Below are 17,415 nucleotides of genomic sequence, written 5' to 3'. Positions count from 1 at the left end.
AATATGAACAGATCTCCTCTGGCGCTGACGACAAGGGTTGCGTGGCATTTCGAGCACTTCCATGACAACGACAGATTTCGTTTCCTACGAACCGATAGCACCCGAATCATGATAAGAATGCCTCATAAAATTTTTCCTCCCCTTGGATATGATCACTCACTCTCGCCTTCATTTTGTTCCTTTTACACCAGCATGGAGTACTTCCTGGAAAAGCTGCGAATGTCCCGTTCTACCAAGGATGATGAGACCCCTCCCCCGTCACCTTACGCAGACCAGGAGCGAAGGCCGTCGAGGCTCCTGGGCTGCCAGCTTCACTACCCGTCCCCGACCTTCATCGACAGGGTGAGAATACAGGACACAATCGCACACGCGACACCGTGGGACTGTCCGTAAGGAGCATGCGCAAAGGAGACCCTTTTCATAATTGTAAAGCTAGCTTTCCCGCGAGGCAGTTTGCTCTACTAATGGCGGCACAGTCATTTTTGCGAACAGCAAGTGAAAACCCAGTATGGTTCTATTATGACATGGAAGAAAAGAAGGAAAACAAGAGGTGAAAGGCAGAGAGGTTAACCAGATGAACTGTCCGGTTGGCTACTCAAACGTCTACGCGCCTGTCGCGATCAAACCATGTGCAAGAGACATGTCCAAGCATGTGCAGCTGGCACTTCCGTCCAGTTGAGAAACTACCAGCATTTTCTTTTTTGTCCTTGACATCAGTTTAGTTAATGAAAGACTAACTTTTTGATTGCTGCTATAATTGTCAGGACATCAATCAGGCAGTTGTAATTAAATTAATTAAATTATGGGGTTTTACGTGCCAAAACCACTTTCTGATTATGAGGCACGCCGTAGTGGAGGACTCCGGAAATTTCGACCACCTGGGGTTCTTTAACGTGCACCTAAATCTAAGTACACGGGTGTTTTCGCATTTCGCCCCCATCGAAATGCGGCCGCCGTGGCCGGGATTCGATCCCGCGACCTTGTGCTCAGCAGCCTAACGCCATAGCCACTGAGCAACCACGGCGGGTATAGGCAGTTGTGTACAACCGTAAGAGATGCAAGAATCAGATGTATCTCGCGTGGTAGACATCGCGTGTTAAATTTTTTTTCTGACAAAAGGAGAAATATGAAAAAAAGAAGTATTATGCGATTACGCGCCCGCGCTCAGTGGACAGCAGCGCCATATTTTTCATCGTCTACACGTTTTGCCACATTCTTCCTATATAACGTAAGCGGAAAGGCTATGTCATCGAATGGCTAGGGAATCGCAGAGTCGAGCTATAGAAAAACGATCGTAATAACTGCTTATAGAAAGCTGAACTGGTTGCTCCGTGCACAAGCAGCCGTTCGAGTAATTCAGGTGTGCGAAAGGTAAGCAGTGGCTGGCCGGTCCACGTGCAGTCGTCCGGCGTAGGTTCGCTTTCTTCATTGGTTCATAGAACGCCGGAAGTAATCAACACAGTCGCTGGTGCAACAGCTAAGCCATCACGTACTGCGCATGCACTGGCGTCGACGCCGCGTCCGTCACCAATCTGGGCCAACGCGTCGTCGTTGGCTGATTGATTCGCGACGTGAGAAGCTCCGACGCGGGGGCCAAACAGCGTCTCGCGGAATCTGCGAGACGCCCTCATTCGCGGAGCCCTTAGGGATTGTGAAAAGTGCCGGCATCCCTAGTTGGCCACTCTGGCGGGATCAAATTAAACTGCTAGATAGTTTCTCTTCAACGCTAGTTTTCAGGTGGTGCATAAACCACAACGATAAAATTAACGGTAGATTTCTATCAAATGCATCGGGTAATAAGAGAGAGGGATCACAGGAAGTTAAAGATTCGAAGTATTCAACAGTGGGGGAACAAGGAAAGCCCACTATCTGACGTTTGGACAAGGCAACATGTCCACATCAGGATCCTGGCCAAAAAAATCCTTGTCCAAACGACGGCTTCAGGCCGAGGCTTTTTTCCGTGCGTCCAGTGTTGGACAACGTATAATAGTGTAACGTCCCGCAGTTGCGATGTGTATTATGAGAGGCGCCGTATAGGAGAGATCTTCCGGTTAATTATGACAACCTGGGTTACGTTAACATGTCCCGAAATCGCAGTGAGCACAAAAGTTTTTTTTTTTCTATTTCTGTTTTTGAAATCCGCCTCCTTTGTAATGCGACCGCTGCAGCCGTGATTCGATCCCGCGACCTCGGGCTAAGCAGAGGAAGCAAGTGCGTGGGAGCGGGAGCGTGTATTGTAGGTGCGTCAAGCCTTTGGTGTCATAAACTGAATGTCGTGTTCTCTTGTATGTAGCAAACGCGTCAAGCACGGACGACGACTTGTGCGATCGCGTGGCTTCCTCCAAGTCCGATCACGTGATCAACGAGTATATAGAAGCGCTGTTGATACCAGCGCAGTGAATCTACCAGCCAGTGTGTGTGACCGCAACGTGCTTCTGACACACGACACGTCCCGCGCAGGTGCTTCTGGCCCGGTCGCTCAAGGTGCGGCGCACAGAAGGTGAAGGCGTGGCCGAGTTCAGCAACAGCGAGTTTGTTCAAGAGTGCCTGCGCACGCACAACGAACTCAGGCTCCGGCACGAGGTGCCTCCGCTGCGGCTCTGTTCCAAGGTATGCGTGGTTTACGCTGCACATGCACTCATAGCTTTCTTAAGATTCGCAACGAGAAAACGTGGAGGAGATAAGGTTATCCTCCCCATCGTCATCATCCTAGCTTATGTCCGATGCAAGTGGACGAAGCGATATCCAATTAGCCCCTGTCTTGACGTCGGTTGACTCCACACTGTGGCTTCAAACATGCTAATATCGTAACGCCAGTTCTCTGCCGTTTCAGACTGCGCTTCCTTCGCACTTGGCACCCATTCTGTAACTGAGAGACCATCGATTATCTGCTTCACGCATTTACAGGACCTGCCCAGCCCCCATTTCTTCCTTTTAAGCTAAGCTATAGAATATGGGCTACCCACGTTTGCTCTGTAATCAACGCAGCCGTTTTCTGTCTCTTAACGCACAGTGCTCATCACCCTTGTGTAGAGCGCGGCCTTGAGTGCCTCGAGCGGCTAGTCGCGCGGCAATTTGGCGAGCATTTGCGGGCTTCTTTGACGTTCGGAAAAACGCTTTTGTGTAGCACGTATTGAGCAACAGAAAGCTGTGTCGGGAGTTTTTCATTTAGCTCTACAATCTTCCGACTGACTCTTTTCATCAAATTACAATATTTGAGAAGTTGACTCATTAATTTAATTTGATTAATTTAATTAATTAATACTAACTATCTAATTATGCGGGATGAAAAATAATAATCTGATCATTTCCAAGCGACGGCAAACAACATTACATTGGTTCTGCCCAGCTACGTGGCGTTCGCATATATTTAAACTCTGGCTTAAGTTAGCTGGGACACCCTGTGTATGCGTAACATTCTTATTTCCTTCCATCGCTTGTAGCGCGGTCCTTCGCTTCTTCTCAAGATTATGTGTTAGCTTCCAAGTTTTTTGCCCCATGTGTTAGTATCGGCAGTATGCAATGGTTGTAAATGTTATATAATGATTTATTATGATTTATGTAATGAGTTACAAGTATTGCACACTATTGCAATCTAAATAACGCAACGTGTTTGCGCTCTAAGCCACGACGTCCAGAAAGTGGACCGATAACCTACATCCTCTAAAGCGGGGACCAAGCGAGCAACGCTGTTCGTCGCCTCCGTGTTTTTGTCGGGCTGTGATTGGTAACGCAAGCATCGGCCCACATATATCTCCTGCCGGTTCCAGGCACGCAGGCCTTGTGTGATCTAATGGCACTGCTGGTTCTTGATTGAAAAAAAAAATAGAAATGAGCAGGTTTTTTTTTATATATATACAGGGTATAAGAGAGTGCAGAAAGTGGGACTGGTGAGCCTATTGGGCACGCCTTGACGCATTTCGAGCGTGTCGAACTGAAGGATGACCGGGTACTCATCTGAATGAATCGGAAAATCGAATCCATGGCAGACAATCGGCGCGAGAAAAGGACATATACCTCACGAAAGAACAAGTAAACATACGTAGGAGTGGAACACCAGCTCTTTGTGCTTCTTCACTCCTTTGTCTCGTGTCGTTTCTGCACTGATTGCCTGCCATGAATTCGAAGAAGACGACAATCCCGATATTCGCCAGCAGTGACGTCATTTTCGTTACAGATGCGTAGGAGGAAGTATAGCAGCAGTCTTGAGCGTAAGACGTGGTTATGACAAATTAGTTTTGCGTAAAACCGCAATGTAGAGCAAGATTCATGAAATGTAACTATCGTCATCCACCCGTAAGTAACACAAAAGCTGCAAAATAAACCCGTGCACGTGGGTTTCTAAAAAAAAAAAAAAGCTTCGGAGTCAAGTTCCCTTTTGTACCTTGGGGCTACTGTCGTATAAGTTAATTTCGTTTTTTTTTTTCATAACAGACCGCTCCTCTGTTACAGCACACGTATATTGGAAAGCAAGCACGACACAGGCCTCTTGCGTTGCTTCTCACCTGTTTTTCACCTCAGAGTTTGTTGATCAATAGGAGAATACGATTGCAGCAACACGTTTGTACCTGTGCTGCCGCATGGCCAGCTATGGCGTTCTCCTTACGGTGCAATCACTCAGAGCAACTTGACTGCGCCTACTACTGAGGTTTACCGAAGCCAATAAAGCAATTTCCGGGAGGTAATAGAAGAGGGCGGAAAGCTTCCGGAGCAGTATTGCAAATAGGAGCCGTGCCTGAACGCGAGCTTGCGCAAACCTTCAGCCAAGAAAAAAAAAGAATGCGATGATAGATTGATTGCGTTGTGTATTAAATCTGGATGTCCTGCTACCGGCACAAAAAAGAAACAAAGAAAAACAGCGTGAATGGTTCGAAGTAGTGAGGCAACGCGACAACTGACGTTTTCGACCATTTATTATGTATGCAAATAAGTAAATCGCAGTGAAACAAACTCCAAATGATGTTCTCGAGGACTCACAGAAAGCACAAACTTCGGAATTCAGGCTGCGTGCCGTTATGCTTCGTCCCCCGAATTTCGCCCAAAGCGAAATTCGTCGGCACGATAGTAAAACAAGAATAAATTGACGCTGAAGACCAGCACGTATGCGAAACTGTGCATCAGAGAATGGGTGCATAATTCGAACAGTGAAGTCCTGAGAAAATCACTACTGCAACAATGGCCATAAGCCTTTGATGTTCCGGATCCCATTGGTCCAGAGTACTGAACTTACAATCTTTCAGATGGTCAAAACAGCAGTGTTGAGAGCTTGTCCCCTTTCGGAGGCCGTGAGTTAAACCATATACACAAGCAAATTAACTACCGAGGCACGCAGTAAAAAGTTATGCGGGTTCTCTGGAAACGAATTCGTTCGCAGTGGTTTAAAGGATAGCGCCATTAACACCATATCCTCGTATACGAGAATATTCTACGAGGATATTATATACAAGTTTCAGTATTCTTACACTCTTCATTTGGTCGTGTTCTTCAAACTTGCCAAAACCATACAGCCTGTCAGATTGCAGCTTGATTGACGGTCTATAAAGATATCCTTCAAGTGAAAGTTTCTTTCGTTTCCTCGTGCAAGCCTATAGGTAATCTGACAAAGCTGACATATTTGTCGCTTCTGGCGTCATAAACCGCGATCCGCTGCTCCTGTTGTCTGCGGTCGTCATAATTTAGTCTGCGATAGTCATAAGTGTCTGGCTACCTGCGTTGTGTCGGTGAGGAGTTTTTTTTTTTTTTGCAATATTATTATCACACATGCATGTACGTGCGTGCGTGAGTGCGTGGGTGCTAAGGTCTGCAGTTCTACTTAACGTGAACAGTACTTATGGCGGGTCGCCAAATTTGAAGAAAGAGCAAGGAGGTATTCATTCACAGCGTACTCGTTTCAGTCGTATATATGTTTCTATTTTCTTCGTTTAGTTGTGCGCAAGCATAAAACCGATATGTACTGCGGCAAAAGCTTGACTTGTTCTTAAGGTCTAATACCCCCCCCCCCCCCGAAAAAAAGAAGAAAGCTTTATTTGTGCAGCCACGACAGCGTTTTCGGTCAAGCCGTACCTCCAATATGGCAGCATCTCCATGACGTCAGAGTAGCCTTCAAGAAGCTCGCATAGACTGCGCTAGCGTATTTCTTTCCAGAAAATATTGTAAGAAAGAATATGGTTCCCCCCCCCCAAAAAAGAAACATATGTTCCATATATTCCGTGGAAACATACGGTGGGTCCGCAGATAGGAAGCGCCCCCCCCCCCCTCGGTGTGTTATACCTGTGGGTGTTTTCGATATGACTGTTGTGACAGTGGAGGTTCACTACAGTTAGACGAAGGGGGCAGGTATAGGACGAGTCGCCGCTTGTTCGCGGGACATAAAATGCGAACGGCTTTTCGTTAAATTAAATAATATCAGTACGTGCAGAATCAGCCGCTTTTCTTCTTTTTTTTCTTCTCACGTCACTCGGTGAGGGGCCGATGAATGCAACCGACCGAATTCGATGGTGGTGACCGTGTTGACACCGTGTAGTGTCGATGCCCACGCCTTTCGCGCGTGCTCACTGTGATGCATTGAATAAACATTTACTTAAAAGCATCATGGCAAATCGTCAACTCAGTAACCACTTGTCTGCGCTATAATCGCATGATTCGCGTCAAGAAGCAAATGTGATGCGTCCATAAACTGCGCGGGCGCGCTGGGTCTCGTCGTCGATCAACGGTGGGAACATGGGCAGAAATTTATATGCAGTTGTCTGACGGCCACCGGCCTTTCGGTACGCATTCAAATATTAGAAGCTCGTTTGGATCTTTTTTTTAGACTACAATGTAGGTGCAAGCTCAGACATCCAGAGAGGGAAAATTTCTTGTCGGGGTGGAGTTGTCCACTCGGTGGTTGATCTCCCGGTATACCGGTTTGACGACGATCGGCAGGCCGACCTGTTTTTTGTCCGCGAGGTTGGAAAGAAAGTAATCAAAATCGCACATCGTGGGCATTACCGCCGTGCCCGCGATCGCGTATAGCGTCGCCACTACTATGTCTACTGCTACTTCTACCACTACTATTACTACTACTACTTCTACTACTACTATACGATACATAGCGCCGCTTCTACATATTCCAGTTTTTGAATGTCGTGTGAGTTTCTCACCGTACAGTGATCAAGGAGGAAGGAAAAACTCCTTAAAGCATAGAACTATTCATAACTGCTGTGCTGTTAGCTTTAGGTCAGCAATTGGGCCAGTAAACAATCGAAGGATACTTTTTCCTCGATTATATTCCTTTATCGTCCTCCACCGAACGTTCGTGGTCGCCTTATATCCCGGTGACAACGAAGACGGAGGAGCGGTGCTCGGACCACTGACGAAACTCGCAAAGAAATAGCATTAGAAGAAAATCGTTGCGTTATACTTTCAGTGGTTGTTGAACATATGCATTTCCTTGTGGACGCAGAAGGGCATGTCATGTAAGCGTGGATATGCGAGCAGCTCACTGTTAGCCTGGCAGCCTATACGTGCCGCGGTAAGTCATGGTTTTCACGTCCCAATTAGCTACGTATCGACGTGGCACGTCACTTCTTTGTGGGAGGAGCTTGCAACTCACGATGCGAGTCACCGATTCTGTAGACTAATGGGAGCCCGCAGAGCAGCTGAAACGTCGATCAGGTGAATGAGCAGCTAAATTTTTTCAGTGACGTGATACGTACCGTAAAGCTTCTGTAGACCTTTGCTTAATATTAGCCATTATCACAAAGTCACTTTCAGTGATCACTGAAGGCAGCATTTATTAAACAGTCCAGCGAAAATAACAAGCATCGGACGGCTTCTACATGTTCAGATAAAAAGAATTAAATTCTGGGGTGTCACGTGCCAAAATCACAATCTGATTATAAGGCACGCCGCAGTGAGTGCACTCCGGATTAATTTCGACCACCTTGAGTTCTTTAACGTGTACCCAATGCGCGGCACACGGACGTTCTTGCATTTCACCCCCATCGAAATGCGGCCGTCGTGACCGGGATTCGATCGGGCGATGTCGTTCTTAGCAGCGCAACGCCATAGCCACTATAGGCCACCACGGCAGAAATGTCCAGATTCAGTGCTTGCTGAACAGCTAGTCCGCTCTATATAACTCAGGTGGTGCTTTGTGCACCCACAGCATGCTGTGGTTGCACAAAGCACCACCTGAGTTATTCACCACCACCACCTTAGTTAGTTCACTTTATGATGAAGAGTGCCGTCTTACTTATGTCAGTGTCAACAACAACAAACAAGTATATAGCGCTTTAACATATTTGATTACTGAGCACGTGCTGGTGGGCGAGTTGGTTATACATGATTACAACTAATGCGCCAAATAAACCAACGGACGAAGGACGTGGTTGTCGCGTGTCGCCTTCCTTCGTCCGTTGATTTATTTGTCGCCTGAGTTGTAATCATATTTGATTAAGAGATCGAATACAGACTAACTACTCTACTAGGCAGTGCAACTTGCTTTTAATGAAGCGTTTACGGTTGAAGTTTTCTGATCGTGGTGGGCGGTGGTGGTGTTACGGTGCATATGTACTTGGTCTGCCAGACTTGCATTCAGTCCGCTATTTTATCGCGACACCTGCTCACTGAGTTCGACTGTGCCACCGACGGATGTCGGCGCCAACAACTCATTAACAGTCTTGTGATTCGGGAAAGCGAATTCAGTCAAGCATAATCGGCTCCGTCTGAAGGAGGCCACGTGTACAACTGTTGAGCTGGCGCTTGTTAGCTCAATGAGCGTTAAAAATGTGGTATGTGGTGATATTGCCATGGGTAATCCAATCATGTCAGTTAAACGCACTGGTGCCGAAGTGCATGCTGATGACACAGCGTCTTATAACTTTGTCGCGGTAGCAGTTTTTCCTCACTGAAACTGGATTCTGCATCAAGCTTATCCATACAGGGCGATCGAAGCGCGAGACATGTTTGAGCATAGCAGGCTCGAATAGTCAACCGTGCCTTGAAAATTACGTGTAGTGATAACGATAAGTTGCTAGGCTAGTTGGTGCATGACCGCAAATAACAAGATTATTGCGAGAAGCAACACGACTACGAAAGAAATACGCACATAGACGGAACAGCACCTCTCCCGTCTATGTGTACATTCCTTTGGTGGTCATCCGTTTCCTGCAAAACTGTAGCTGTGTCCTTTCTTTGTGCGTATTCTTCTTGTGGTCATCTGTTTCTCGCAAAAAAAAATTAGTACTTTACCAGTGTGTAATAACAGTGTAGTTCACTGCACATAGACTTCAGCGTGCTCAAAAGGTCACGTGAGCGAGAGCGTTCAAGTTTTGGTAGTCCGCATATATCCCACGCCCTAGCGCGGAATGTCATACCGTTATTTACCTCACGCGCACGCAGCTCTGTGACCTGGCGCAATATTGGGCCAACCACCTGGCCCACACGGACGACTTCTACTACCGGAAGTTCAGGGACGTCGGAGAGAACCTCTTCTGCCGCTGGTCATACGTGCCGGACTTCGACGTCACAGGTGACCCATATATACAACACACTCGCGCCCTATAGCTGCAAGATCCGCGCCAAGATTCGCGCTACAAAAAAAGAAAGAAGTTCAGGAAGAAGGAAGCAGCACGTATTCCTACAAGCATATAGTGACGTGTGCAACCGGAACACGGTGACGTCAATGGCCATGGCGTTCTGCGGCTGAGCACGAGGTCGCGGCTTCGATTCCTGACAGCGGCAGCCGGCGTTCTGATGAAGGCGTAACGCAAAAAATACCCGTGTACCTGTGTACCTCGATTTAGGAGCACGTTAAAGAGCACCAGGTGGGTCTCGAAATTAATCTAGGGAGCGGAGGGTACTAAGCTCAAATGAAAGAAACTTGTTCGGTTTAACATCCCGAGGCAACACACGGATGACTTAACAAGCCTCCAAATCTAAGCACACGGGCGTTTGTTTCATTACGCCCCGCGTCGGAAGGTGACCGCCGCGGCTGGGAAACGAACCCGCGACCTCGTACTCGGCCGCCCCATACAGAAACTGAGCCGTGCACCGCGGCGGGTATCCCCACTAATTAAGACGCCTCTCGCGTAGCCAGTGAGTTGTTTTGGGGGAAGTCAAATGCCGTAGTTAGTGACGCGTGCTGTCGTATCGTCACCGCACCAATCGTTCTCGCCGACCTTTCACGAGAATATATCTGCGAATCGACTATCGGGGGAGAACTGAAATACACGCAGAGTGCAGTAACTCGCACAGCACGCTTAGTTACCATGTATACGCGTCGCTGCGCTGAAACGAAATTTAAGCAAAATCCAGTCGCGCGTACGCCGCGCATTGCGTGGTAACACTTCATAACGCAACTGTGTTGCGGCATTCTCTGCATTTCCGGTCCAAGATTCTCGTATGTAATCCCCATGGCGACGCCGAAACGTGTCGAACGAGTTTCGAGCACGTATGTAACATCGAACCACTTCTTCAATTCGGCTTCTGTGATCAAACCCAGCAATTCGAATTTCCAGAGTGTAACCGAGATCCAAAGCGCTATCACAAAAATATCTTTTTCGCGTGCCGAACGTCGCTCCTGCAAGGCAAATGATCAGCAGCAAATGAGCAGCAGTTGAACGCTGGCTCCAGCGACGCTCCTCAGGAAGCTTTAGCTCGGGTCATCATCATCGTCAGCCTGGTTACGCCCACTGCAGGGCAAAGGCCTCTCCCATACTTCTCCAACTATCCCGGTCATGTACTAATTGTGGCCATGTTGTCCCTGCAAACTTCTTAATCTCATACGCCCACCTAACTTTCTGCCGCCCCATGCTACGCTTCCCTTCCCTTAGAATCCAGTCCGTAACCCTTAATGAACATCGGTTATCTTCCCTCCTCATTACATGTCCTGCCCATGCCCATTTCTTTTTCTTGATTTCAACTAAGATGTCATTAACTCGCGTTTGTTCCCTCACCCAATCTCCTCTTTTCTTATCCCTTAACGTTACACCCATCATTCTTCTTGTCATAGCTCGTTGCGTCGTCCTCAAATTAAGTAGAACTCTTTTCGTAAGCCTCCAGGTATCTGCCCCGTACGTGAGTACTGGTACTGGTACTGGGCTCGGGTGCTCCTATCTACATACATGTAAAAGGAGAATTCGTTTTTCTCGGCAACCACTGCACCAAATTTCACGAGTTTTGTTGTTGCATTTAAAAGGAAAACTTGAAATCTAGTGACTGTTGGTTTCGAATTTTCGAGTTATGTCGTGAATTTTTTATTAAAAATTGGCAAAAAAGGAAAATTTTCAAAAAAACGAAACTATCAAGTTTAGAACTCTGTAACTCAACAACGAAAAACGATAATACAATTCTGTGAATTGTATCTAATAGTACATCTAAAGCGGACAAAGTTGATATGCTACATATGAATATAAAAAAAATTTAGTAATAGGGAAACACAACTTTTGCAGAACCCTTGTAACCGACGTAACAAATTCACGTAGGATGTAAAATAACATATCGAATTTGTCCACTTTGAATGATCTAATGGATGCATTTCACAGAACAGCGATATCTGTTCTTGATGCAGAGCTATGAATTTTTAAACCTCGTGCTTCCATTTTTTTCAAACTGTCGAATATTTGAAAATCTTTTTAACAAAATTCAAGCCCTAAATCGAAATTCCGCTTCCAACAGTCACTAGAATTTAACTTTCTCTCTCAAATGCAACAAATTTCAGTAAAATCGGTTCAGGGGTTATTTCAGAAAAAACGTTTTTGCGTTTTACGTGTATTTGAATAGGCCGCGTCGGAGTTGGGCCTGTTAAGAACGTGGAGTCGCTGTTAAGAACGGCCCAGCTGACGTGCAAGTTTTGCCAGCCTGTTGCGACAGCGGGCGGCAACCTTTTCTTGGAACGCCATCGTTACGCTCTAGCTTCGTCGCCGTTGTGACTGAATGCTATCGGCGGACCAACTATTGTTACCGAACCCACCAACGCCGATCTGTTCTGTTATGAGCGGGGGAGTTGCCGCGGGAACGACTACGAAGACTTCTTCCCACGCGCCGTCCAAGACGCAAGACAATGGGCACCTGGCGGCACGGTGCGGGCGTCAGCTCCGAGTTCTACGAAGTCCGTGTGACGTCGGTTCCGGACCGTGAACCTGTGTGTGTGTGTGTGTGTGTGTGTGTGTGTGTGTGTGTGTGTGTGTGTGTGTGTGTGTGTGTGTGTGTGTGTGTGTGTGCGTGCGTGCGTGCGTGCGCGCGTGCGGGGGAGGACCGAGTGTTTATAAACCGCTGTTGTGCGGATGCTCAGGGCACTCTCTCAAGCAGTCATGTTAGACTGATTTACTTTCTCAAGCAGTCCTGTTAGACTGAGGTACTTTCTCTCGCAGTGAGAAGACGAAGAAGTGGCTCTTGTGTGGAACCCCGTTTTCTACTGTTCTCTTTTTGCGAGTATTTTTGCATGTTTTCGGGAGGCGCCGCTTCCGAGACCTTCGGCGATGGAAGCGGAGTCAGCTAGACGTCCGGAGGAGACCGACGTCACAGCGTCGAGCGCTCCGAGGAAGCGCAATCACCTGATGAGCGACACAGGCAGCGAGGACACCCTGCTGTACTACTCTGCTTCCGAAGAAGATCTGTCGGATGACGGCGACTACTTGACAGTCGTGAGGCAAAAAGGAAAGAGGAGAATCGTCACTGCCTCCTCGTCTTCAACAAGGACGACGGCGGCAGCAAAGGCCCATGACACGGCTCATACCATCCTCTTCTTACCCGTGACGCCGACCGACAACCTGAATCGGCTAAACAGGCAAGCCGTATCTGTAACACTAGAGGCTGTTGTTCCAAATGAGATCACGGATATGAGAGTTAACACCCGTAAGAACATTCTCGCGGTTGATGTCAAGAACAGAGCAGCGTTGGATATCTTGAGTACAGTGAAAATGCTGGGCAAGATAAATGTTCGCACCATAATACCACAGGACAGCAATACAGTAAAGTTTCGTTCGTTCTCTGTCCTCGCTTCACCGCTGGAACTTGAAGCTTCTCGGACGATGATCGGCAGTTGTTGATCAAACGCAGGCAGGAAGCGATGAGATCAGATGTACAAGAAATATTTATAGGTAAACTTTTCTATATACATGGCAGGTAAAACAAATACATTACAAACTTGAACAATTGAGAAACAAAGTCTCACTCTTCGACTGTCTCAATGACTGTTAGAGCCCAGACTCGTTTCAACGTACATAGTACGGAGGCTCACTGATCTATCAGCAATCCTGATTTCAGCCAAGTCTAACGTACATGGTACGGAGCCTCACTGATCTATCAGTAATCCTGATTTCAGCCAAGTCTGAGGGACAGCATGTCGTCCCGATTTTTATAGCCCAAATATACAAAGAAAAAAAAGGCGGTAGGGCCGTTGGCCCGTCCCACAGGTTCAGTTGCCAATCAGGGTCAACCGTTTGTTAAGCCACAACCCACAGGGATGGGCTTACTCTTAAAAATAAACATATTGGAAAACAAAGCTCTTTTCCTTCTTCGCCAAAACTCCGTTGCCCTCTCATTTCTCCGTAGTTAGTGACGGGCTCAGCAAAACACGCCAGGCCCGAACAAGTTATCGCTAGACCGTTTCAAATCCCAACGGCGTCTAGGCCGCAAATGTCTCGGAAGCAGGGGCATCGATACCACGTAGTGCAGCCGTACTCAAAGTTTGTCCGCGTGGGAGACTGATGGCCCTCCTTGTCCTCCAAACTTATTGTCTACAAGACAAAGTTCTCCGAGTGCGTGTTTCCAAGACGCCGTCGTCCGAATGCACTCTTTACGTGTGCACCGCATTCCTACAGCGTGCATTGTAAGCTGGCCTTCGACACCACACCGGCAGTCGCACCCAACAACAAGGCTGGCGATTGCGTTCCGGACGCGTAGAAGATTAGGTCCATGCTCAACGGGGTCAGAGTTGCTAAGCCCTTCTTAACCTCGGCGGTGCCTCCAATTAGTCAGGCACTCGGGAGCCACACTCACAATACCTTGTACAGCGGTCCCTTTCAAGGCTGGTCTGTGTGGACTCGTGTGACCGTCGGCGGACTGCCAACACCGTGCGCACAATGCCGACTTCCCGGAATCGGCACTCGCCCACCTGGCACCTGCCGTGACGCGTCACCCAACACCGCGCGGTGCCTGTGACCCCACATAACACAGCAACTGTCGCCCGGCTGACACGGGGGCAAGTGAACCCCCTCTCAATGCACAAAGCACGTGGCCGATTCGTGACACTTAAGAACCCGAACAATCAGAGCGACCTTACAAATACTATATCAGGTGTGATTTATGATGTCGATGAGTCAATCGACGACAACGATCTGCCTATTTTGGTCAAACCCGCCACAGCAGATGTTCCTATTATTGAAATCCGTCGTCTAGGAGATTCACGCTGTGTGAGGATAACTTTAAAGGGAGGTAGCTTGCCGTCCCACGTGAAAGTTGGATTTTTTCGTCATCCAGTGCGACCGTTCATTCCAAGACCACTTCAGTGTCGTAATTGTTTGCAGATCGGGCATGTCAGCGGCATATGCAAAAATTCGACCGTGTGCGCGAGATGTTCTGAGCAGCACAGTGCAAATGCTTGCCGTGCGACTCACTTCAAATGTGCCAATTGCTCCGGTCCCCATGAAGCATCGTCGAAAGACTGCCCGAGACACAAGACAGAGCGGAAAGTCCTCAAACAAATGGTGAGAGACAACTCAACTCACAGAGCGGCCGCCGCCAAAGTACGACGGCGTAGTGTCCGCCGTCACCGTAGACGATCCTCGTCTACAAGAAATGCTGATACCGTCGCGAGACAGCCGATACTTCCTGAGGCTGGTGCTCCCAAGGCGCTCACCCACACTAACAACACGGCGTCTGATGACGCAGTGAATACCTCTACTGCAAACGACTGGCCTGCACTTCCGACATTAAGTCCTCCAGCCCAACAAAGGTCGACGGTGGACTACCGACGAACCAATGAGGGCACAGACCATGTGCGAGGTCAAGACAAGCAAGTAATCGCCATAATAAGATCTCTAATGAATGTCATTCGCGTGTTGTTAAACGACATGCAGACGCCATCTGCTCGAGGTGCACTATAAGTGCTGGACGGCCTGGATCCGGTTCTTGCGAGCCTCGAGTAGCAAGCACAATGGCTCTACCGCGTCAGCCGTTCTTCAGACAAGTCAAGGAAGCATCTATTATGCAATGGAATGCCCGTGGCCTGAAATCCCGCAGTGAGTTTCGCCATTACGTTTTCACCAATCGATTCCCCATTGTTGTCGTCTGTGAACCGAAGCTACAGACAACCGTCCGGATCTCAGGCTATGAACCTCATGTGTCATCGACTTGTACTGACATTAGCAAAGTGACCATCTACATACGGTGTGAATTGACTTATGTTGTTCATCCAGTGCGGCCACATGACATTAATCAGTATGTGTGTTTGACCGTGAAACAACAAAACCTTGCGTTTACTTTAGTGGGCGCTTACCTTTCTCCATCAAGTCGTTTTGATAGGCAGAGACTGAGTGACATTATAGATGCGACACCTGGTCCATGGATTGTTGTTGGGGACTTCAACGCGCATCATTCACTTTGGGGAAGCAACAAGATAAATTCGAAAGGAAGAAACCTCGTGTCCTTTGCTTGCGACCATGAACTTTGTTGTCTAAATGATGGCAGTCCCACGTTTCTGCGCGGCCGGACATACAGTAGTTGTTTAGACTTAGCGTTTGTTTCGCGATGCCTCACTCGCCGCGTCCATTGGTTCGCAGATATAGAAACCCACGGAAGCGACCACATTCCTACCTACCTGAAGATAAAAGGCCTCACCAAATCCGTTCCGTCAAATTTTAAACAAGCAATAGATTGGCCCGTGTTTAAATCCCTTATGGAAGACGCATGCCACGAAAGCATTTCGTCCACACTAGAATTTGAGATCGCCAGGGCTATGCAGGATTCTTTGCGCTCATTTCGCCCATTAGAGAACTACACGGATTTTGATTCGGAAATACAGAGCCTCCGTGCAATCCGCCGGCGAGCGGAGCGACGGTACCGACGGACTAAATCACTCTACGACCTTAGAGAGGCCAGACGCATTCAAAAGAAAATTCAGCGTCGCCTTGCTGTACTCCACAATCAACGCTGGAAGTCGTTTTGTGAGTCTCTCGACCCACGTAAACCTCTGTCGGTTGTCTGGAGAACAATCCGTGGTCTTCGAACAGCTCCTCAACAGCGTCGTCCATTTAAGTCTCTAGCCCTACATCAAGGACGCCGAGAAGTCGAGGTAGCCGAAGATTACTGCGCAAGGATTGCGGGTCCGGCGCTCACGTATTCACCTTGCGCACCTATTCCCATTGTGCCCCCTTGCTCCCGGGATCCTCGTATGGACGCTGCTTTCTCCATCGAAGAACTGGAGGCCGCACTTGCTGGTTGCAGGCGATCTTCGTCACCAGGACACGATGGCATCACATACTCTGCGCTTGTAAACCTTGGTCCAGAGGCCAGAGATGCCCTTCTTGGCCTATACAACGCATCATGGCGTGACGGCTTGGTCCCTACAACGTGGAAATCCAGCCGGCTTGTTCCACTCCTCAAGGCTGGCAAATCCCCGTTGGAATTATCATCTTACCGTCCAATAGCACTGGCCAGCTGTGTCGGCAAGGTAATGGAAAGAATGATACTTGCACGGCTAGAATGGTACTTGGAATTCTACAACGTCTATCCAGAGGTAATGGCTGGTTTTCGACGTGGCCGCTCGTCAATAGATAGCGTTATCGACCTGGTAACATACGTACAACACCAGAGACATCTGAAACGAATCACTGCGGCCCTATTCCTTGATTTTAAAGGTGCGTACGACAATGTAGATCATCAGGCAATTCTGGACGCCTTAGAAGCTGTAGGGATTGGTGGACGCACCTTTCGCTGGATATGCAACTATTTGCATGGAAGATCTTTCTTTATTTTGACTGAAGACGGACCAACGCCATCTAGCTATACCAGTCGTGGTGTACCGCAAGGCGGAGTACTCAGCCCTACCCTTTTCAACCTGGTGCTCGTAGGTCTCGCTGATTCGTTACCGCAAACCGTACAGCTCTCCGTATATGCAGACGACATTTGCATATGGGCTTCAGGCGTGACACGTGTACAAGTCCGCGCACGACTTCAGAAAGCCTCAACGGCTGTGTCAAGATACCTAAGAAGACAAGGCCTGGAGCTTTCTGCTGAGAAATGTGCAGTCGTTGCTTTTACTCGTAAATCGATGTCCCCGTATGCTTTGCGGATTAATGACCAAATCATACGATATAGACGAACGCACCGATTTCTTGGCGTCATCATTGATAGAGACTTGTCTTGGAGCCCTCACATCTCGTACATGACGAAGCGTTTGGCCGCCATTGTGGACCTTCTTGCGTTTCT

The 17,415-nt window shown here is 48.1% G+C and overlaps 1 protein-coding gene across 1 annotated transcript in view; it reads left to right on the top strand.

Annotated features, from left to right (window-relative positions):
- LOC142576309 (Golgi-associated plant pathogenesis-related protein 1-like) overlaps window positions 1–17,415 on the top strand; it is a 158,275-nt gene that overhangs the window by 102,935 nt on the left and 37,925 nt on the right. Inside the window, exons 2-4 of the mRNA XM_075686386.1 lie at window positions 192–342; window positions 2,461–2,610; window positions 9,385–9,514. Coding sequence (XP_075542501.1) covers window positions 193–342; window positions 2,461–2,610; window positions 9,385–9,514 — 430 coding nt within the window. The 5' untranslated portion in view covers window position 192. The remainder of the gene's footprint in view (window positions 1–191; window positions 343–2,460; window positions 2,611–9,384; window positions 9,515–17,415) is intronic.

The sequence above is a fragment of the Dermacentor variabilis genome, chromosome 1 (assembly GCF_050947875.1).
Source record: "Dermacentor variabilis isolate Ectoservices chromosome 1, ASM5094787v1, whole genome shotgun sequence".
NCBI lineage: Eukaryota > Metazoa > Arthropoda > Arachnida > Ixodida > Ixodidae > Dermacentor > Dermacentor variabilis.
This window is presented reverse-complemented; position numbering and strand designations above follow the sequence as displayed.